Source organism: Carcharhinus amblyrhynchos, chromosome 8, assembly GCF_965287045.1.
Source record: "Carcharhinus amblyrhynchos chromosome 8, sCarAmb.v2.hapA, whole genome shotgun sequence".
In the NCBI taxonomy this organism is placed as follows: Eukaryota; Metazoa; Chordata; class Chondrichthyes; order Carcharhiniformes; family Carcharhinidae; genus Carcharhinus; species Carcharhinus amblyrhynchos.
This window is the reverse complement of record NC_137331.1, coordinates 45,170,993-45,195,611: the sequence shown is the minus strand read 5'-3', so window position 1 is coordinate 45,195,611 and position 24,619 is coordinate 45,170,993. Positions and strand designations below refer to the sequence as shown.

The 24,619-nt window shown below is 40.6% G+C and overlaps 1 protein-coding gene across 4 annotated transcripts in view; it reads left to right on the top strand.

The window, feature by feature from the left end:
* The window catches only part of bbs9 (Bardet-Biedl syndrome 9), a 387,401-nt gene that overhangs the window by 109,926 nt on the left and 252,856 nt on the right, over window positions 1-24,619 (top strand). For all 4 annotated transcript variants that reach the window (XM_080193988.1, XM_080193989.1, XM_080193987.1 and 1 more), the window contains 4 exons: window positions 2,891-3,031; window positions 6,221-6,316; window positions 13,893-14,065; window positions 14,234-14,386. In XM_080193988.1, the coding sequence (XP_080050114.1) occupies window positions 2,891-3,031; window positions 6,221-6,316; window positions 13,893-14,065; window positions 14,234-14,386 (563 nt within the window). The remainder of the gene's footprint in view (window positions 1-2,890; window positions 3,032-6,220; window positions 6,317-13,892; window positions 14,066-14,233; window positions 14,387-24,619) is intronic.

Below are 24,619 nucleotides of genomic sequence, written 5' to 3'. Positions count from 1 at the left end.
CCTATGTATTTACCCTGCTAATCACCCTGACACTAAGGGGCAATTTAGCACGGCCAATCAACCTAACTTGCACATCTTTGGACTGTGGGAGGAAACCGGAGCATCGGGAGGAAACCCACGCAGACACGAGGAACGTGCAAACTCCACACAGGCAGTCACCCAAATTGAATTGAATTCAAGTTCCTGGTGCTGTGAGCAGCAGTGCTAACCATTGTGCCTCCATGCTGTCCCTACATCTACTATGGTAAGAAAGGGGATGAGGTCCTGAAAGCAGATTTTAGGGAGTTAGGGAGGAGATTAAAAAGCAGGACCTCTTAAATAGTAATCTAAGCTTTACTCCCTGATGCATGTGCTAATGAGCATAGAAACAGGACAATTCAGCAATGAACACGTGACTGGAAAGCTGATATATGAGTGAAGGCATCACAGTTCCAGAGTATTGGGATTAGTTCTGGGGAAGGTAGAACCTGTGCAAACTGGACCTATCAACTGAACAGGACCAGGATTAATGTTCTCACAGGGAGGATAGCTATTGTTGTTGAGAAGAGTTTAAATTAGATTGGCAGGGGATTGGGAATCTGAGGGCTGGTTCAGATAGAACACAATTAGAACAGGGAGCGGGAGACAGAAAATCAGCAAGTGATTCTGAAAGAAGAAGCAAAGATTAAAAAGTGTACATCAGAGGAATTTGGTTTTGTTAAAAGGTAAATATACAAATACAAGGAGTATAGCAAATAAAGCCAGTGAGCTGAGGGTACAGACACATGACAATAGGATATCATTGCTCTAATGGAAACTTGGCTTAAAGAGGCTGCTTAACATCCTTGGATGTGGGGGGGTGGGGGGTGGTGGGAAGGTGGGAGTGTAGTATTATTGGTTAAGGAGCTAATTACCACTGTGAGGAGGAATTATGTACTGAAGTTTTATAGTGCTTCTGTGAAGTGAGTTGAGGAATATTATTACATTAAAAGTGCTGTTTCAATACAGATTTTTGGTGTGAAACTGGATAAAATACAACTGTGTCAAATCGTTAGAAGTAAAGCTGACATTTTATTCCACTCTGGTATTTTGCTGTTTATAGAGTCATAGAGATTTACAGCACGGAAACAGGCCCTTCGGCCCAACTTGTCCATGCCGCCCCTTTTTTAACCACTGAACTAATCCCAATTGCCCACATTTGGCCCATATCCCTCTATACGTATCGTACCCATGTAACTGTCTAAATGCTTTTTGAAAGACAAAATTGTACCCGCCTCTACTACTACCTGTGGCAGTTTGTTCCAGACACTCATGACCCTTTGTGTGAAAAAATTGCCCCTCTGGACCCTTTTGTATCTCTCCCCTCTTACCTTAAACCTATGCCCTCTAGTTTTAGACTCCCCTACCTTTGGGAAAAGGATAAAGCGGTCTTTTTCAGGATGGCAGCTGGTGACTACTGGTGCGCCTCAGGAGTCAGTGCTGGGACCACAACCCTTCACAATACACATTAACGATTTGAAGGAAGGAACTAAAGGCACTGTCGCCAAGTTTACAGATGACACAAAGCTAGGTAGAGAGACAGGTAGTATTGAGGAAGCGGGGGGGGCGCTGCAGAAGGACTTGGACAGACTGGGAGAGTGGGCAAAGAAGTGGCAGATGGAATACAATGCGGAGAAGTGTGAGGTTATGCACTTTGGAAGGAGAAATGGAGGCACAGACTATTTTCTAAATGGGGAAATGCTTAGGGAATCAGAAATACAAAGGGACTTGGGGGTCATTGTTCAAGATTCTCTTAAGGTTAACGTGCAGGTTCAGTCGGCAGTTAGGAAGGTAAATGCAATGTTAGCATTCATGTCAAGAGGGCTAGAATTCAAGAGCAGGGATGTACTTCTGAGGCTGTATCAGGCTCTGGTCAGACCCCATTTGGAGTATTGTGAGCAGTTTTGGGCTCTATATCTAAGGAAGGATGTGCTGGCCTTGGAAAGGGTCCAGAGCAGGTTCCCTGGAATGAAGAGCTTGTCGTATGAAGAACGGTTGAGGACTCTGGGTCTGTACTCGTTGGAGTTTAGAAGGATGAGGGGGGATCCTATTGAAACTTACAGGATACTGCGAGGCCTGGATAGAGTGGGTATGGAGAGGATGTTTCCACTAGTAGGAAAAACTAGAACCAGAGGGCACAACCTCAGGCTAAAGGGACGATCCTTTAAAACAGAGATGGGGAGGAATTTCTTCAGCCAGAGAGTGGTGAATCTGTGGAACTCTTTGCCACAGAAGGCTGTGGAGGCCGGGTCATTGAGTGTCTTTAGGTCAGAGATAGATAGGTTCTTGATTAATAAGGGGATCAGGGGTTATGGGGAAAAGGCAGGAAAATGGGGATGAGAAAAATATCAGCCTTGATTGAATGGCAGAGCAGACTCGATGGGCCAAGTGGCCTAATTTTGCTCCTACGTCTTATGATGTTATAGGTTAGGTGGATTGGCCATAATAAAAGATGTGATTTCATTGCAGCAAAGAGAGTTACTGGACAAAGGCATGTAATTTTAAACAGGGTACCTGAATAGTCTGATGTCTCCAGTGGTATGGAATCATAACCCCAGTAAGAGCACTTGATTCCCACCTTCATCTAGTACCTTCCAGGAATAAATATCTTTCGTGATACAAAAGCAAAATACTGCAGATGCTGGAAATCTGAAGCAAAAACAGAAAATGCAGCTGGTCAGGCAGCACCTGTAGAGAGAAACAGAGTTAATATTGTAGGTTGATGACTCTATATCTGAATTAAGGAAAGAGGACAATTTCTCTAGTTGCGTTTCACAAACCTTTTACCTTACAGAAGGAAACAGCAGGGAGAATGTTCAAATGCTGGCTCATAAACTACATCTCAAGTCACCCTACAAACCTTGCCTTACAGGTGTTCCTCGAATTGTACAGTGTACATTTAACTTGCCACTGAACTTAATTTGCCAGCCAATACAACCATCCAAGAACGCCGTTCACAAACTAACAATTGACACAAACAAACCACCTGTTAATCTCTCAACTCTGTTTCCAGGTAAGTACTCTATGACCAGTAATAGTTCCATAAATTCATGAACTATTGTTATCGATAACTGGCTAATTATTGGAGGAATTATAGGGTAAATTAACCTTAGCCATCAAATAACATAAAAGTTTCCTCTCAAATAATTAACCTTCACCATTGTCTTCCTTCCTCTGCTGAAAAGCATGACGTCTTGTCAGTGTGGTTTAATAAGTTCTGGTACTAATTGTGCCCCTGATGTGTGAGCATGGTCGATATGTTATCACCAAGGCATTACAGCTGAGTATTGCCTCATTTCTGCACAAACTTCAACTTGCATGTATATAGTGTGATCTCATTCGAGACCAACAACATTTTAGTTTTCTTTTAAGAATACAAAAACACAATTTACTAAAATAATGAAGCCACAAGGTTCACTGTTTAAACAAAAGAATTTTAGTTTACAAAAAACTAAAAGCATAAATTTTAATAACTGTTATTAAATATAATTTAAAAAATGAACATAGCTGTTAAAACTCTAAATTGAATGTCTTAACCACACTTGAATTCTACATCATTAAACTTGCACTCCAAGACTCTCAAATCAAATGATTATCGAAACTGGTCTGGATACTGTATCAATGATTCATTTATGGGCTGAGATTTCTTGGCCTTCTGTTTATTTCTGGCAGGGTTGTCCCTTCAGATCTTCCCCAGCTGTCCGAAGGTTAAAAGTTCCCAGTTCAATATAGGCATCTCAAGTGTAGCCACCACAGTTAAGAACTCTCAAGTTCTAATATTGTTTAACTCTGGATTTCTCTGTCTTCAAGCTTGGCTATACCAGAAATCCAGCTCGCTGTAATAAAATCTGTAAGTTAAGAAGAATTTCAGCCTCTACTACCTTTTTAGGCAGTGAGTTCCAGACCCCTACAACCTTCTGGGTAGAAAGGATTTTAATCCTCTCTCTAATATTTCTATCAATCATTTTAAATCTATGCTACTTAGTCACTTTGCTTTCTGCTCAAGTAAATAGGCCCTTTCCATCCAGGCCCTTCACAATTTTGTACATTTGAATCAAATCTTCTCTCAGCCTCTTCTGTTCTTAGAGGAAAAAACCCAGCCTATCCAGTCTGCAATTTTCCAGTCCTGGCAACATCCTTGTAAATCTCCTGTATATCCTCTTTGATGCAATTACATACTTTCTGTAATGAGGTGACCAGAGCATCATGCAATATTCAAGTCGCAGCCTAGCTAATATTTTACATAGCTCCAGCATAACCCCCTTGCTCTTAATGTCTATGCCTCGACTAATAACTGAAAGGATTCCTTATGCTTTCTGAACCACCCTATTGGCTTGTCCTGAAATATGTGACCTTTCACTCCAAGGTCGATTCTTCCTCTGCTCCTCCCATTTATTGTAGAATTCTTTGCCTTGTTTGACCTCCCCAAATGCCTTACCTCACACTTCTTCTCTGGGTTGAATTCCATTTGCCACTATTCTTCTCACCTGACCAGTCTATTGACAGCTTTCTGCAGTCTACAGCAATCCTCTTTAACTACTGCACAACTAATTTCTCTGTTGTCTGCAGACTTCTTGATTGTTCCCTCTGCAGCTACATCCAAATCATTAATATACACCACAAAAAGAGGGGCATTTAATAATGAGGTACATTCCATACAGCCCTAGAAATGTATTCACTTTCAAGGATGCCAGTCCCCTTGATACTTATTCTCTCCTGCGTTGATCCTTAACTCTTTTGTGAAGGCAGATACAAAGCATTCATTAAGAGCCATACCCACATCCTCTGCCTCCCCACAGAGGTTTTTTTTTGGGCTTTGTACCGGCCCTAGTCTTTTCTTTGTTACCCTAGGAATACAGAATTGGCAATTCTGTTAGAGATGTATTAAACCTAGGTTAGCCCGCATTTGGAGTAATTCATGCAATCCTGATCGCCACACTACCAGAAGGACATTGAAGCTTTGGAGAGAGTGCAAAGAAGGTTCACCAGGATGTTGGACTGGTCTTGAAGGCATCAGCTATGAGGAGAGGTTGAATAAATTAAGATTGTTTTCACTGGAAAGATGGAGGTTGAGTGGAGCCCTGATAGAGAATCTCAAAATTATGAGAGGCAGAGACAGGATGGTTAGTCAGGGTAGAAATATCAATTACAAAAGATATATATTCAAGGTGAGTGAGGGAAAGTTTACAGGAGGTGTGTGGTGGAAGTTTTTAAACACAGAGTGATGAGCGCCTGGAATGTGCTGCCAGAGGAGGTGGTGGAAGCAAGCAGATTAGCAATATTTAAGAGGCATCTATATGGGTACGTGAATAGGGGGATACCGACTGAGTAAAGGCAGAAGGCTTTTGTTTAGTTGGGGCAGCATGATTGGTGCTGACTTGGAGGGCTGAAGAGCCTGTTTCTATGCCGTACTCTTCTTTGTTTTAAGAAAGACAGATGCAGAGGATCTGGAGATGCCGAATAGCTTCACCATCACCACCAGATCGAAGCTATTAAAATCAAGGGTGCTCACAAAGCCAGTGCAGATATTTCAGAGCCTTATCGGGCTGAAGAAGATTAAAGGGGTAGAGAGGGGATAGGCCGTGAAAGTATTTGAAAGTAAGGATGAGAATTTTAAAATTGAGCCCATTAACAGACCAGGAGCTAGTAACCAGTGAGCACTGAGTGACAGGTTTAGTATGAATTGTGACATGGGCATGGAGGTTTAGATGATCGAAGGGTATTCCGCAAAGCTGACTGACTAGTAATAACGCTGCATCTCATTAAACTGGACACTGAGCCCAATTGCTGAGGTTAATGCTCAGCAGAGAATTGAACCTGAGTTTCCAGGGCTTATCTACTTGATAGAGTAGCTCCACTGAGCTATGTGGAGCACTCAAAAAGCATAATTGTTAATCATGTGGATAGAATTCTACCTACTAGCGATGCTCTTCTCGGTCCTGAAAATATTTTCCTAAATTATGCAAAACAAGATTTTCTAAGGTTGTAGTAAAATATTTTTATCCCTTGAACTTCAATTCTAATTTTAAAAACTTAAATAATGTTGGTCAGTTTAATTAGCTGTCAAATAATCAGAAAATATGTAATATATTTGCAAAATCTGGTGTTAGCAGTAATTCCATGTACTTTCTATCTTGGTTTGCATTTTGGCTATTTCCAGTTATGTTTACAATTAGATTCATTTCTCCTTCTATGAAAACAGATTTTCTTGGAGAGTCAGATGATGAACAGATAAATGTTTTAGGATTTAAATTACTTTCGGGGGCAACAATTACGCTTCTAGCCTCAAAGACATCCAGTGAGTATGATCTTCTGTGATTATTCCCATTCACTGCCTTTACATTTACAAACAACTATTCATGACATGAGACATATTAATATGGATGGAGTTTATGTAACTGATATGTTTCGTTATTCCTATGAATTTATTTTCCTTCTCATTTTATGCTTCTCCCTCTTTCCTCTTTGAATAGGAATGTGCAATATCATATTGGATGAGTAGATTGTAATGTAATATTGTCTCTATTGTAATAGTTCCTGCACTTGGTTATCTGATGGGCACAGTTTTACCAAAGAAATAGGTTGCCTGATTTTAATTATAAATATTTTTTAAAATTCAGTTTCTAATTTCTTCATTTGCGTCGGAAGATATTGAGAAGTTATAAAGTCGCTTACTGATCTTTTGCCAATGCCTCTGGTTATCGGAGCGTGGCTCTGATCTGCCTGGAAACCTCTAGAAGGGGAAGCTTTCTCTTTCTGAGTTAGGTAAATGACCTAACCGTTTATACGTGTTTTTTTACATTGAGCCAGCTTTCTGTGGATTACCACCTTGGCATGGTGGAAAGGCTTGAGCATTCCATCCCAAGAGCTTTGCCACTGGGAGTCTTAAACTCTTGGTAGAGTCACCCATTTCAGCAAGATCGGAAGGGAGAAACCATACAAAGTGCAATCCAAAACAAGTCCTTAACGGTGGGTCAGACAGAAGATGCTCACTTGTATGTTATCAACAGCTGTGATGGTGGATGAAAGCTGCAGCAATAGGGATGTCCCCAGTCCTCATGGTTTCCTTGCCAATGGAACTGGACCAACCCTTTGTTAAGCATTGTGTGTCTGCTGATGTGCAATGGCATTCCCACATTAAAAGATGCCTCACCAGGTGTCTACCTACAGGAAACCATCACATCCACACACAAACAATCCCTGCAGTGATCAGCGAGAGGTGACAAGAACAGCGTGGTGAGTTTTGGAAGTCCCTAAATTTGGACTGGTATGCAGGTTTGATTCAGTTGTCTTGCTCTTGGAATCAGAACTGAAGAACCTTTTGTCAGCATTCTTCAAAACTGAACAGCCATCTTCAGGATCCACTCTGCTCGCCCTACATAGAGCCATAGAGGTTAACAGCATGGAAACAGGCCCTTTGGTTCAAATTGTCCATGCCACCCATTTCTTTAAAATCCCTAAACTAATGCCAATTGCCCGCATTTGGCCCATATTCCTCTATACCCATCGTACCCATGTAACTATCTAAATGCTTTTAAAAAGACAAAATTGTACCCGCTTCTACTACTACCTCTGACAGTTTGTTCCAGATACTCACCACCCCCTGTATTAAAAAATTGCCCCTCTGGACCCTTTTGTATCTCTCCCCTCTCACCTTAAACCTATGCCCTCTAGTTTTAGACTCCCCTACATTTGGGAAAAGATGTTGACTATCTAGCTGATCGGTGCCCCTCATTATTTTGTAGACCTCTATAAGATCACCCCTCAGCCTCTTATGCTCCAGCAAAAAAAAAGTCCCAGTCTATCCAGTCTCTCTGTGTAACTCAATTCATCAGTTCCTGGTAGCATCCTAGTAAAGCTTTCCTGCACTCTTTCTAGTTTAATATCCTTTCTATAATAGAGTGACCAGAATTGCACACAGTATTCCAAGTGTGGCCTTACCAATGTCTTGTACAACTTCAAGACATTTCAACTCCTGTAGTCCATGTTTTGACCAATGAAACCAAGCATGCTGAATGCCTTCTTCACCAGTCTGTCCACTTACAAGGAGCTATAAACATGTACCTCTAGGTCTCTTTGTTCTGTAACTCTCTCCAATGCCCTACCTTTAACTGAGCAACTCCTGCCCCAGTTCAATCTACCAAAATGCATCACCTCGCATTTGTCTAAATTAAACTCCATCTGCCATTCATCAGCCCACTGGCCCAATTGATCAAGATCCCATTGCAATCTGAGATAACTTTCTTCACTGTCTACTATGCCTGTAGATCCTGTCTTTCAAAACACCTTCCAACAATTTACCCACCACAGATGTGAGGCTCACTGGCCTGTAGTTCCCAGGCTTTTCCCTGCAGCATGGAGAAGGGGCTAGGAAAGGTGGCCTAAAAGCAGTCTGTTCCTGGCTGGAAAACTGCAATCAGCAGGCTCATCTACCTGCTGTCAGAAAATCAAAGTTAAACTCAGTCTTGGAATCTGCAATGTAGAAGCTCTCGTGGCTAAAGAATGAAACAATTGTTACCTGTGATTCAGGCATTTCAACATTGACTTTGCTGCCCTGCAAGAGACCTGAAGATCAGGTGAAGGGTAGCTGAGAGAAGATGGTGGTGGTTACATCCTCATCTGGAGAGGAAAATCTGAGGATCAGTCCAGACACATGGAATTTGATTGATCATCGACTCTCCGAGCTCCCTGCCAACATCAACCAGTGCCTCATGACTCTGTCTACAACTTGCCAAGAACCAGTAGGCAACAATTGTGGGTGCCTGCACCCCAACCCTTGATTCTAATGATGAGTCCAGAGAAAGATTCTATTCCATCCTGGACACCACACTCTTCAATATTTCTAAGGAAGATAAGATCATTCTCCCTGGGGACATCAATGCCAGGGTTAGAATAGACTCTCAACTCTGGAAAAGAACCACTAGGAAAAGAGGAATTGGGAATTGCAACTTCAACGGTGTTCCCCTGCTCACCAAATACACAGAACACCAGTTTGTCATCACTAACACACTGTTCCGCCAAAAAGCCAAGTTCAAGACTTGCGAGAGACATCCACGATCAAAGCTGGCACATGATTAACTTCACCATTGTCTGATCTCAAAACCAAAAGGGTGTCCGCATCATCAAAGCGATGGCCAGTGCAGACAACTGCTGAAGAAACCAGTGACTCATCCACTCTTCTGTGTCCATCAAACTCCACCAAAAGCAGCAGGGGATGAAGAAACAGCTCTGAACATTGAATGGTTTTAAGAGTCAAGCATACTGGTGAACTTCCAACAATGCCTTCTCCAAAATCACCCAAGCATCCATTCTAATGGAGTGGAGGAAAACTGCAAACAGCTGATCAGTCATCAGCTTTCAAGCTGAAGAAACCATCAACTACAAGACCAGAAAACACCAAGAGTGGTTCGCTGAGAACAACCATACAATCCAAGACCTCATTGACAAGAAGAGGAAAGCTCTTCATGTTCGGCAAAACAACATAACCAGCAAGGCAAAGGGGAGATCTCACCAGCTCACCAATCAGCAAAGGCAGAATTACAAAAAAAGAGTTATGAAAATCAAGAATCAATGGTGAACTCAAAGTTCAGGAGCTGCAACTCCTCGCTGCTGAGCATGACACCCAGGGCTTCTCCAGTGTCACCAAGACACAATCCGGAGTAAGAATAATTAACTAGGAGAAAGCCATTTTAATAGGTAAATGAATTGGAGTCGTAGGTTGGCAGGTAAACAATGGCTACCTTCAAAGAAGAGAACATTTGGGCACAGCCATGGTATATTCCCTTGAAAGGGAAAGTGGTTAGCGATGTTCAGCATGACAAAAATATTGAGGGACAGAAGAGTATCAAAAAAACATGTATAATACTGCAAATAATTCTGCTAAATTTGAAGGATCTTCTGAGCTGAGAGCAGTTTCTATCAATATAACGAGGGTCTTAGTGACCGTGAGTAAATGTTGTTGGAGCTTTTCTTCCCGCTTTAAAAGTTTTAATTTTGAGAGGCTACAAAGAGCACATGAGTAATGTGCAAACTCCACCTTTTCTAATTGGACTAATTGCATTATCAGTGTCTATAAACATAATAGTACTGTGGGTTCGCTATATGGATTGCAGCGGTTCAAGCAGGCTTCTCGCTACCACCTTATAAAGGACACTTATGAAAGCACAATAAATGCTGGCCGAGCCAGCAAAGCCCATATCCCATGAACAAATATTTTTAAATTCTGGAACTATAGCCCTGGAAAATCCCCAGGTGCTTCCTTCAGGTAAAACCTTATTTGAAGAGAGGTTGCAATATCTAATTCATTAATTATCATTTTCCCTCTTAAACTGGATCTGGGGATACAATCATTATTAGAATAATCTGAAATGTAATTTAACATTGTAACTCCTACTGTGAAAATTATTTGCTACAAATGGAAATAAACATTACAAGGCACTCTTTACATCAGCCAGGAGGTGTCAAAATGAATACAGCAGTCTTCGTCATAGTTTGTCTCTCCAAACTGCAGCCAAGCTCTGTTGTCATTTATCTTGAATAGTTCCTTAACAAACCCAGTTGTTGGCGTGGTGCACTGCACCAGGGATTGTTCAGACTCCCCACAGTTCAGGAATCTAGAGCTTGTGTACCTGAATAAAAGATCGGCCATAAAAAATATCGCAGTGGGATCTTATCACTTTTTTAAATTCAATCCCAGTCATTGACTTGGATCTTCATATCCCATCAAATCTGACTCTCAGGTTAATCTCCATTCTCCAGCAAGTCCAAGTTGTGATGTGTTTGCTCAGAGTTGGCCTTCAGATAAATTGAAGTTGAGTATAGCAAGAGACCCAGATAGTTGCATTTTGGAGGAAAGAAAGGTAAACTGTTGGTAACAGCAAAACCTGAATTAGAAGCTGGCTAACACAATGCTTCATCATTGTACTGCACCCGAGGTAAAATGCATAGACCGTTAAATTATGTGAAAAGCTTGCATCGACGAGACCCGTATGCCCTTGGGTATAGAAGATTAAGGCATGATCTAACTGAGGTGTTTAAGATGATTAAAAGAGTTGATGAGGTAGGTAAAGAAGCTATTAATGTTATTGTTTACAGAACAAGGGGGTGTAATCTTTAAAACCTGAAGCAGGATGCTAAGAGGTGATATTAGGAAGACTTCACACAAAGGATAAGAACATAAGAAATAGGAGCAAGGTTCAGCCCATCTGCCATTCAGTGAAATTACGTTTGGTCTTCTGCTTCACTGTTTCCTGCACTATCCCTGTAGAGAATTATAAAATGCTTAAGACACAATAGTAGGCTGCCTAGCCCATCATATCTGTGCCACTCAAAAAAACTAGCTACCCAGCCTAATCCCATTTTCCAGCATTAGATCCTTAGCCCAGCAGGTTACTTGAGGTGCATATCCAGACATCTTTTATCTGTGTTGAGTTTCAGCCTCTAGTACCCTTTTAAGCATTGAGTGTCAGACCCTTACAGTCTTCTGAGTTAAAATTATTTTTTCCTCCTTTCCCCCTTAATCTTTCTGCCAATAATTTTAATTCAATGCTCCCTAGTCACTCACTTCTCTGACATAGACCCTTCCCATCCACTCTATCCAGGCACCTCTCAATTCTGTACATCTCAATCAAATCTCCCCTCAGCCTCCTCTGTTCCAAGGAAGGCAACCCTAGCCTATCCAATTTCTCCTTAAAGCTGTAATTTTCCAGTCGTGCAAATTGTTGTAAATCTCCTATGTACCCTCTCCAGTGCAGTTACTTCCTTTCTGTAATGAGGTGACTAGTACTGCACATTTACTCAAATTGTGACTTAACTAATGTTTTATATAGCCCCAGCATATCCTCCCTACTCTTATATTCTATACCCTGGCAAATATATGAAAACATTCCATATGCTGCCTTAAGAACTTTATCAACCTGTCCTGCTACCTTCAGGTATCTGGGACCATTCACTCTAAGGTCTCTCACTTCCTCTACTTCTGTCAGTATCCTTCCATTTATTGTGTAATCCTTTGCCTTATTTCTCAAATACATCACCTCACACTTCCATTTGCCACTTTTCTGCCCACTCTCAGTCTATTGACAACTTTGTGCAGTCTACAACAATCTTCCTCACAATCTACCATGTAACAACTTTTTATGTAATCTGCAAACTTCCTGCAATTACACCCACATTATTAATGTACACCATCTAATACTAAGCCCTGTGGAACTCCACTGGAAACAGCCTTCCAGTTGCAAAAACACCCATTACCCCTTGTTTTTTGCCATTGAGCCAATTTTGCATCCAGTTTCATACATTCCCTTGGATCCCTTGAGCTTTTAGTTTTTTAACCTGACTGTTGCGATGGACCTTGTCAAAACCTTGCTAATATGCATATAGACAACATCAATTATGCCACCCTCATCAATCCTCCTTATTATTTCTTCAAAATATTCAATCAAGTTTGATAGAGTCAACCTTCCCTTAACAAATCCATGCTGACTGCCTTTGATTAATCCATGCCTTTTTAACTGATAGTTTATTCTCTGAATTGATTCCAATAATTGTCCATTACTGAGATCAAACTGACTGGTCTGTAATTATTCATCTATCTCTTGCTCCCTTCTCAGAGAAAGTTATAACGTTAGCAGACCTCCAATCCGCAAACACCTCTTGTGCATCCAGTGAGGATTGGAAAATGATGGTCCTGTATTCACTAGAATTTAGAAGGATGAGAAAAGATCTGATTGAAACATTTAAAATTCTAACAGGGTTGGACACTCTAGATGCAGAGAGGATGTTTTACCTGGTTGAGGAATCTAGAACCGTGGGACACAGTCTCTGGTTATGGGGTAGAGCATTTAGGATTGAGATGAGGAATGATTTCTTCACGCGGAGTGATAGTGAACCTGTGGAGGCCAAGTCACTGAATGTATTCAGGAAAGAGATTTTTTTTTTCAGATTTTAATGGCGTTAAAGGATATGGGAAATAGCAGGAATATGGCATTGCCATAATGGATCAGCTGTGATCATATTGGTTGGCGGGGCAGGCTTGAAGGACGAAATGGCCTACTCCTCCTAATTTCTATGTTTAGACCCTCCCCAATTTCCTCCCTGGCTTCTATTAACAACCTGATATACAATTCATCTGATCCCAGTGATTTATCCATTTTTAAGGATGTTAATTCCCTTAAGACTACTTCTGACCCTATATTTATCACATCTAATACTTCATACTCTTCCTTAACTATAATGTACATTTTTGAAAGGCAGATGCAAAATATTGATTAAGAATCAGGTCCATATCCTCTGCCTTCACAAAGTTTACTTTTTTTAGTCTTTCATGGGACCTACTCTTTCTTTAGTTACCTTTTCACTCTTAATATATTGATGAAACATCTTCTAGTTTTTCTTCATTTTGCTTGCTAATATTTTTTCATGTCCTCTCTTTTCTCTCCTAATTTAGTTTTTGATTTCACCATTCCTCTTTCTATATGCCTCTCGGCTTTCTTAAGTATACCTTATTTTAGTGTGCTGAAATTTATTAATTTCAGTCTTGAATTTACTGAATGACTAAGATTCCACAGCCCTCTGGAGCAAGGAATTCCAAAGATCCACCACCCTTTAAGTCAAGAAATTTTTCTTGGTCTCGTTCCTAAATGTCCGAGACTATATTCCCTGGTTCTAGTCCACCAGTCCACCAGTCCCCTGATCCCTTATTTAGGGAAAACATCCTTCCTGCATCTACCCTGTCAAGCCCTTTAAGTGTCTGATGAGTAACAAATAAAAATTGAATAGTGACTTAGTAAAAGTGATTCTGAAAACTTTGTAATTCTTCCTTTCAAATAAACTTGCAGGAATAAAGTTCTGTATATTTTAATTCAACTTCTTAGGTCGGTACAGAGTTCAATCTGACCAGTTTGAAGACCTTTGGCTAGTAACAAAAGAACTTGTTCGGCGTTTAGGAGAGAGGTTTGTGAAGGAAGGAGCCAAAGACTTCAAGTGCATGTTTTCTGGACCTCTCCCTCTGCAGGAGTTCTTTCAACTAGTCGATCGCCATTTTGAGGTCTGTTGTTTTAAATTAACATTAATGTTGCTATCATAGTGCAGATTATGTAATTTATTGATTTATAAGAATTTTATATTGTATTCTGAATGAATGTATTCTTCTCAAAGAGCAGTTTTAAATTTTACTTTTGGAAAACAGAATGTGAGATCCTCTCTATTTTTATAGTTGCGACTAAATGCTGAGAAGTATAAGGAGCTCCTTTCAGAAAGGGCTGTACAGTACAGAGCTATCCAACGACGACTTTTAACACATTTCAAAGACAAAACTCCCACACCGCTACGCAACCTGGATACTTTACTGGATGGAACATATCGACAGGTAAGTGTATTTAGAAAATTGCCTGAGATCTGTTCCAATGTGTTCCACAAGGATGCTTGCCACATGCTTAATCATTGTTCTATTGATTGTCTGTCCGGTCTCAAGAAAAGTGCAAATTGCTGCCATTACTGTTGCTGCATATATGGGACTTGTGGTGAATGGTTGTTTTTGGTCTGGAGGAAGGTTTATAGTGGAATTTCCCCAGGAGGTATGTCAACCTGTATAAAATGTTGGTTTGGCCCAAGCTGAAGTATTGCACCCAATTCTGGGCACCACACCTTTGGAAGAATATAAAAGTTTTAGAAGTAGCACAGAGATGATTCATGGAAATGACTCCAATGGTGAGGAACTTCGGTTATGTGGATAGATTGCTGTTCTTGCAAAAGAGAAGGTCGAGAGGAAATTTGATAGGGGAGTTCAAAATCATGGTCTGAACAGAGTAGGTAGAGAGAAACTGTTCCCATTGGGAGAACCAGTGGAGAGAATGTTTATTTTAATGTAATTGGCAAAAGAAGCAATGAAACCATGAGGAAAAACTCATTTTTGCGCAGAGAGTCGTTCGGATCAGGAATGCATGGCTTGAGATTGTGTAGAGGTAGATTCAATTGTGGCTTTCAAAACAGAATTGGATAATTATCTATAAAAAAGTTGTAGGGCTGCAGGGAAAATGCAGGGGAGTGGTACGGGGTGAGTTGATCTTGCAGAGGGCCAGCACAGACATAACTGGCCTAATTGTTGTCTTCTGTGTGGTAACCATTCCATGACTTTATTCTATGTGGTAACTGATGCGGAAAGGATGGACAATGTAGTTGAGACTTTTTATGTGCCGCTTGTTAATGGACATAGCTGACTGCCACTGTAACAACTATTTGCTGCTCCACAACCTCAGTTGAAACTGGTTATAAATGGAATCGCCTCTATTTGACATTTAATGCCAGGATACAGCTAGATATAATGCTTGTAATCCTGAAACAGGAGTGAACAGTAGGGAAGCAGTCGGATTTTAGAATACTCGCACACAGTTTAATTTCTTCCTCTTCTTAGATTCAGTGGCGCAGTGAAAAACTCTAAATGGCTCCAAAAGCCTTTCAAATTAATGATGTGTCCAAGGCCAACTATCATAAATCTGCATTATTTGATCTGACAGGACAACGCAAATGTGCCTTGACTCATAGCAAATATGTAGTTCTGATGTACAGTGTCAATAGTTTTATTCATTCCTGTATGTATTGTAGCCAGCTCTGGCCATGTTGTGAAGGCAAAGAGGCTAGGAAGGACAGAGTCATCTCGGACAGATTTCAAGGAGCAATGAAAAGGTCACCTGGTTTATCTCAAATTAAACTTTGAGTAATAAAGATACAATTCTTGTATTCATTTTAAAAAAACAGAACGAAACCTTGGAGGGTAGCCTATTGTGATTAAAATCTGCTGGGTGGGATCTAATGACTAAATCACTTCAGATGTGAGGTGACTGTGTCTGAGAGAACCATTGTTACAGCACTGTTCCTATGTGCAAGAAAAACCCTTGGATGATTCCAGTATGTATTAGACTCTTATTAGCAGTAGCACTGGAGACTGGCAGTTTTCCAGAATGGAAGAAGATTGTGTTGATGATGGAATAAATTTGGCAAGAAAATGAATCTTCCGATCAAACAACATGTGCAAGTGCCATAAAACCATGTTTAGGAAAAGGCAAAGAGAATGGGATTCGTTGCCCTTGTGTGGCTAAGAGAATGATCAAAATGGCTTTACTGGATTCTCTTTAACTGTACAAGGGATTCAGATTTATAATCTATTTTAATTACTTGTTGTTTTACTCTGCTCCTCTTTTCAATCACTCTTTGCCTTTTTTCTCCAATTACTCTTCGCTATTTCATGCCCTCTGTGCAATCTTTCTTTCTATGCCTGGCTCTTGATTGCCCGCATATATTTGTCTTTATCTATACCTGTCATCAGCCACTGACCAATTCCTGACCCTGCCAGCATGGTATCTACTGTTTGTTGGGGACTATTGCAATCTCCTCACTTTACTGAGTCCCTTCTGCCACAGGTTGTACAAGTGCACATGTCGAGAAGAATGACATTGATTTCAGCACCTACCAGTGTAGTGCCAGGGGAAGGGAGGACACTGCTAGGCAACACATCATCTGCTAAATGGATTGCTGTATTTGTAGTCAATTACCTATTATAGTTAAGGGTCACAGTTAGTGACCATAACAGGTGGAGATGTGGTGACATATTGGTAATTCTCACTGGACTAGTCATCCTGAAAACCAGGGTACTGGCTCTGGGGACCTGGGTTTGAATCACGGCAGATTGTGGAATTTGAAAGCAATAAAAAAAATCAGTGGGGCTATACTAATAACTTTTAAAGACCAGGAATTTGAGAAATGTTGACTGTCGAATCCATAGGGTGGAATATCAAAGAGGTAGAAGGGTATAACTGCTAGCACTGTCTTTGGGGTAACGGGCTAGTTTTCAATCCAATAGTCTGACACGCCATCCCCATCTAATCTTCAGAGAGGCCAGTTCCATCTATGATCAGAGCCACATGACCTAACATTTAGAACCACAGCTCCACAGCTGATTGAAGGTATCTTTCTCTAAAAGATGTAGTTTTGTGCCATCGCAGAACCAGGAAAAGATGTTTTCCCAGACTACTTCATCTAAGCTGTATTGTGTGGCAACTATTCATAGTCATGCAGTGAAGTAAAGGCCCTACAGCCCATCGTGTCTGCAATGACAACGTTTTCTGAAGTTTTTTTAATTAGCACTAAAGGTGCACTAATCCCGTTATCTGGATTTAAGAGTTACTAAACTGAATGTTCTTTAGGAAAAGGGGTGTCTCACTGAGCTCAGAGAACGTGGGTATATTTTGGGTGTACAAGGTAATTTCAGATATCAGATATTTAGTTATATAAATAAGTGTCATAGTGCATGTTAGTCTTTTGTGTGTTTTTTTTCTTTAGTAAATGCTCTTTATTAATTGTTTACACAATGACTGGATTTGGTACTCTCATTTCCAACAAAAATATACCACTAAGAACCAGTGTTTCAAGCTATGCTTCAGTTTGTGATGCTGTCTCAGACTAGTCAAGCAACAGTCTGACATAAACATACTCATGTAATCATATCCTGAGGATAATTTCCCAGACACCGACAGGCGGCACCGTGATATGCATTCGAGAGGGAGTTATCCTTGGAGTTCTCACCATTGATTGTGGCATCATAGAATCAAGTCAAACTTAAACTCTTGCTCATTAACAAATACTTGCATGACGACCCCCCACCGCCCCCCCCCCCCCCCCCCCCCCCCCCCCTTCAGCTGATGAATCACTATTCCTCCATGTTGAATACCACTTGCAGGAAGCATTGAAGATGGCAAGGATGCTTTGGGTGGGGTCTTTCAATGTTCATCACCAAATGTGGCTTGGTAGCATCGCTGCTGGCTGGGTCCTAAAGCATATGACTGCTAGACTGGGACTGTGGTAGGTGCTGAGAGAAGCAACAAGGGGAAAAAAACTTGACCTTATCCTTATCAATCTTACTGCTGTAGATACCTCTATCCATCCATGATGGTATCGGTAGGAGTGACCACCACGTAGTCCTTGTGGAGACAAAGTCCTATCTTCACATTGAGGAAGGGTACCTTCCATTGAGTTTGGTGGCACTACCAGAGAGACTGTGTAGACTTGATAAGCTGAAGGGCTGCCTTCTACACTAAAGGGATTCTATGATCTGTTTTAAATGGGCAACCCCTTATTTTTAAACAGTGACCCCAGTTCTAAACTCTCCCACAACAGGAAACATCGTCTTCACATCCACACTGTTAGGACTCATCAGCATTTTGTGTGTTTTAATCAAGTTCTTCTTATTCTTTTAAACTCCAGTGGATTCAAACCTAACCTGTCCAACCCTTCCTCATAAGACAAACTGCCCCTTCCAGTTATTAGTCTGGTCAACCTTCTCTGAACTGCTTCTAACACATTTATATCCTTCCTTAAATAAGGTGACCTATACTGGTTTTACTAGTGCTCTGTACAACTGAAGCATAATCTTTCTATCTTTGTATTCAACTCCCCTCCCAATAACTGATAGCATTGTATTAGCTTCCTTAATTACTTGCTGTACCTGCATACCAGCCTTTTGCAATTAATGCACTTGGACACCCAGATCCTTCTGTGTATAAGAGTTCTGCAATCTTTCAATATTTAGATAATGTACCTCTTATTTTCCCTGATGAAATGAAGAATTTCACATTTTTCCACATTATACCCTATTTTCCAGGATCTTTACGTACTCGTTTAACCTATCTATATCTTTTTGTAGACTCCTTACGTCCTCTTCACATCTTACTTTCCTACCTATCTTTGTGTCATCGGCACATTTGACAACCATCTCTTCATCTAAGTAATTTATATGAATGTAAACAGTTGAGATCCCAAAACTGACCTTGCCAGCCTGAAAAATGTTTAAGAACATAAGAACATAAGAAATAGGAGCAGGAGTAGGCCATCTAGCCCTTCGAGCCTGCCCCGCCATTCAATAAGATCATGGCTGATCTGTTGTGGCTCAGTTCCACTTTCCCGCCCTCTCCCCATAACCCTTAATCCCCTCTTATCAAAAACCCATCAACCCGCTTCTTAAAAATATTTAGCGAGGCAGCCTCCACCACTTCAACGGGCAGAGAATTCCAGAGATTCACCACCCTTTGAGTGAAGAAGTTCCTCCTCAACTCCGTTCTAAACCGCCTCCCCTTTATCTTGAGGCTGTGCCCCCTAGCTTACTCTTTGTTTCTTGTTAGCCAGCCAATCTTCTATCCGTGACAATATGTTACCCTCACACCATGAGCTTTTATTTTCCATATCCTTTGATGTAACACTTTATCAACTGACTTCTAGAAATCTAAGTACAGAGCTCCGGTTTCATCCCACAGTCTGAAAGATGTGCACATGAGGTGGACTGGCCATACTGAATTGTTCCTTACTGTCAGGAGCCCTAGTTAGGGTAAAAGTATGGAGTTATGGGGATAGGGCCTGGGTGGGATTATGGTTGGTGCAAACTCCATGAGCTGAATGGCCTCCTGCTGCACTGTAGAGATTCTATGATTCTACCTATTATCAGCACAACACCACCCCATTTCCTTATTGTCTGTCCTTTCCAAATATCAAATCTTCTTGATGGCTCAAATGGCCTCCTGCACTGTAGGATTCTGTGATGTAAAATACCTGTTCAATTAACCAACCAGTTCCTTGTTCTCCATTCAGTTCTCCAGACTCATTTGCTATAGGACCAGTGCTTACTTTATTAACTCATTTATTTTTAAAATATTTATAGAAACTCTTCTTATCTGTTTTTATATTTCTGCCTAGATTTCTCTTGTAATCTAATTTTTCTCTCCTAGTAATCTTTTGGTCATCATTTGCTATTGCTTATATTCTGTCCAATCTTCTGATCTTCCTAACTTTGCACAATTATATGTTTTTTCTTTGAGTATTATCCTCAATGTTACTAGTTAATCACAGATAGTATGTCCATCATTTATACTTTTTCTTACTCACCGGATTGTACTTATTCTTCACATTCTGAAATATCCCCTTAAATGTTTGCTACTGCATCTCTATTGGCCTATTCCTTAACCTATTTTTTCCACTCACTTCAGCCAGCCCAGCTTTCAGACTCTCTTAATTGTCCTTATTTAAGTTTAAGAACATGGTCTCGGATCCAGTCTTCTGTCCCTCCAAACTGAAAATCAAATTCAATCGTATTATGGTTGCATCTACCTAGGATGGTCTTCATTATGAAATCATTAACCCCATCTTGTTGCACAATACCAGGTCTAGTAAAACTTGTTATCTGACTCCAGAACCTGCCCATACTGTTCTCAGAAGCTATCCCAAAAATATTTGTGACGACCTCATCTAGGCTACCTTTGCCAATCTTTCTTTTACAGTCTGTGTAGATTATCACTGTGCCGTTTTGACAAGCTCCCATTTTTTCTTCCCTTATGTTCCACCCTACCATGTGGTGGTGATCAAGCAGCCTTGTACACAACTCCCACAAGTGACTTCTTGCCTTTACCATTTCTCATCTCTACCAATTTACCTCAATTTACCTGCCCTTACTGTCAGTCCTAAGCTTTTCCACATACCTAACCCCAGCTCCTGTATCCAATTCCTCTTTGACTTTATATACACTAATAGCAGCGCAGCTTGCCACTTCTGCTGAGACCATTACTGACCGCCCCAGCGCAAGTACCTAGTTTGTGCAGCTGGCAGTGCTGATTTGTATGACAGGCGGCATGTCATTTGTCAGGTGCTCGGTGAAACCAAACCTATATCTTGATGCAGAGCCCTGCTGAGTGTATCAAAATGTTTCAATTTCATTCAGTCAAGAACCTAATAATAAACAAATTGAAATTATTTTGTGTTGTCCAACTAAACTGGGAATCCCTACAATTATACTTAAAACGTTTTTCATAGCTTTAGGACATACCAAATCATTTGTAGCCAATAAAGTATTTTTGAAGTGATGTGGGGAAATATTGCAGCTATTGTGTACACAGTTGGATCCTGCAAACAACAATGTAATATGTGGGCTGGATAACATCAGAACCCTGGAAGAAGTAGGCCATCAGTTCTATTCTGACATTCGGTTACATCATGTTGATTTGTATCTCAAATCCATTTCCTTGATTTTGCTACATAATCATCCTTCTTCATTTGGTACCACGGCCTGAAAGTGTATTTGTGACCTTTGGACTTCTTGCTCCATGGTTATGCTTGCCAAGATACTGCAGTGGTTTGCTGTTGCCTTTTATGCACACATGGCTGATTGGGAATCTCTCCCACTCTTGCCCACTGCCATTGGTTTGTGTTGAAAGATTTACAAGTTGATATTGGACTTGGACAGGTTAAGAGAGTGGGCAAATAAGTGGCAGATGGAATACAATGTGGAAAAGTGAGGTTATGCTCTTTGGAAGGAGGAATGGAGGCATAGACTATTTTCTAAATAGGAAAATGCTTAGGAAATCAGAAACACAAGGGGACTTGGGAGTCATTGTTCAAGATTCTCTTAAGGTTAACATGCAGGTTCAGTCAGCAGTAAGGAAGGCATATGCAATGTTAGCATTTATATCGCAAGAGCTCGAATATAAGAGCAGGGATGTATTTCTGAGGTTGTTTAGACACTGGTCAGACCCCATTTGGAGTATTGTAAGCAGTTTTGGGTCCCATATCTAAAGAAGGATGTGCTGGCCTTGGAAAGTGTCCAGGGGTGGTTCACAGGAACGATCCCTGGAATAAAGAGTTTGTTGTATGAGGAACTGTCGAGGACTCTGGGTCAGTACTTGTTGAAGTTTAGAGGGATCTTACTGAAACTTACAGGCCTGGATAGAGTGGACGTGGAGAGGATGTTTCCACTATTGGGAAGAACCAGACAGCACAACCTCAGGCTAAAGGGACAATCCTTTTAAAACAGAGATGAGGAGGAATTTCTTCAGCCAGAGTGTGGTGAATCTGTGTAACTCTTTGCTGCAGAAGACTGTGAGTGTCTTTAAGACAGAGATAGATAGGTTCTTGATTAATAAGTGGATCAGGGGTTATGGAGATGAGAAAAATTTCAGCCATGATTGAATGGTGGAGCAGACTCGCTGGGCTGAGTGGCCTAATTCTGCTCCTGTGTCTTATGGTCTTATATTCAATCTGTTTGAACGCACCTTTCTTGGCCACCAAGCCTGGAGTGGAACTTGAAATTTGAGTTTCTGGCTCAGAAGCAGCATGTTTTTCTCTTGTCACGAGACCACCTCCACAGCCATTAACCAATAAAAGTTTGCTCATTACACTTGGAAAGTTTTAATTGACCCCCAGCAAACTCTGGGAGTGTTCCAGATTCCCACTACACATTGTGTGAAGGATCACTTCTGAATTACTTCTTTCTTTAATGTTATGACTGTTCGGATTCCACTCCCCACCCTCAAGATGAAATAGTTACTCTATTCTAATTCTTAGACCGATCTACGCCAAACTGCCCTCTCCAAAAGAACGATTCTCCTGTCCCCTTTCCTAAGTCTCTTATCTTTTAATTTGATATTTATTGTTCCTTGTTCTGATATCCATAGTCACTGGAAGCACTATTCTGTCTGCTTTGTCTAATCTTATTAAATAATTTTAAATTATTAAATACGGCATGATAGCACAGTGGTTAGCACTGCTGCTTCACAGCTCCAGGGACCTGGGTTCGATTCCTGGCTCGGGTCACTGTCTGTGTGGAGTTTGCACATTCTCCTTGTGTCTGCATGGGTTTCCTCCAGGTACTATGGTTTCCTCCCACAGTCCAAAGATGTGTAGGTTAGGTTGATTGACCATCCTAAAAAAAATTGCCCCTTAGTGTCCTGAAATGCATAGGTTAGAGGGGTTAGTGGGTAAAATATGTAGGGATATGGGGGTAGGGCCTGGGTGGGATTGTGTTCAGTGCAGACTCAATGGGCCGAAGGGCCTCTTTCTGCACTGTAGGATTCTATGATTCTATCAAATCATCCTTAAGTTTCTTCAGTTCTCACTGAACAGCCCAGTTTTTAGAAGTATTTATATTTCCTCACATAGGCAGCATGCTATTGAATCTGTGCTGTGCTCTTCATTGCCTCAACGCTCTTTCAGCCTGAAGTCTTAAACTGTGTAGAATGCTGCAACTACGGTGGTTGGGATTGAATCAAGAAATCAAGTTGGTAGATACCTGATTTATAGAGCATTGTATCACGCGTATTTGAACTTTGAGGTTCATTTTGTTTTACATTAATGCTATTTTAAATGTTTTTCTTTGTAGAGTATGATAACTTTTAGAAGCAACTCTGCCCTTCTAAAAGCAATGCTATAGTTTTTCAATTAGATAATAGCTCAACAGTACCTCCACTTCATTTTTAAAATGCAGTGATACTTGGCATGGCCAACTGTGTTGTCCATCTGTGGTTAATCTGAACAGGTGCTGGTAAGTTTTCTTCCTGAATTACTGCAGTCCTTAGAGTAAAGCTGCTTCCACAATAGCATTTAGTAGGTAATACTGAGGAACTGTAGACTGTAAAATAAAATACGCAATGTTGTTATACTTTAGTTTAAATTACCTGGCTCTAAGGCCTTCCAGATGTAATTCTTTCTGGACATGCATAGTATTTACATTACTGTTTTGACAGATAGCTATAAATGTTGGGAACTTATGGATAACTATAATGTTGATAATTATCCACTAGTACAAAAACACCATTTACTTGGATCATTAGAAGGAAATGATAGTCTTATCTACTTGTCTCAGTGATGATAGGAAAAATATCAATTTGCTTTATGTTCCCTGAAAGTTTGAAAGGTTCTCTTGGTAGCATTATCAGTCTTCCTGTTTAATCTTGTCTAAGGTAATTATTTCTTTTATGTTGGCCTTTATGCACGAGGTTTTAAATACATGTGATTGAACACTGGTAATTGTAAAGGCTATATGTGACACCCCATTCTGTTATTTTTTAAAAAGCCATTAACACTGATTTGTTATATAATCGTCTACCACAACAAAGGGGGGGGGGGAAAGAATCATTCTCTCAAGGGGCTACCATGAAAGTACCAGGTAATTATACTCCTTACAATAGAAGGATTTGAATGCTTGTAAATTCCACTGTCTAGATAGGTTTGAAAGTACAGAGCCAACAAAATGTAATTCTAGCTTCCTTTCTCAAAGAACCTTTGGTGCCTTTTAAGATAATAAGAATGAAAACGTGGGAGTAAGAAATGACTCTGGCATTTTTATTATTCACTGGACATTTGTCATTTTGAAATATGACCAACTGATGCTGAATACAATATCAGTGCTGAATACAATGTCAATAATTCTATCCTCAAAGAACGATGAACTGGGAAGAAGATTATAAAAATTCTTCAACACGTCAATGGAGGAAATGATTCCACCAAGGGTGATTGATATTAACAGTGCGACCCTGATGTAGACAATTGGTCAGCCACGTATGCTGAATACATCATTGAGCGAAGAACAAATGGTGACTTAAGACAGACACAAATTCTTAACCTTTGATGGCCCTTGAATGTTGTTCTGGTATGTAAGATCTCAGGCTTCAGAAGTAAAGGTATTTAATACAAAAGCAGGGAAATTATACTGGACCTATATAAAGCTCTGGTTAGGCCACAAGTAGGAGTGTTTCATCTAGTTCTGGTCACCATGCATTAGGATTTGAGG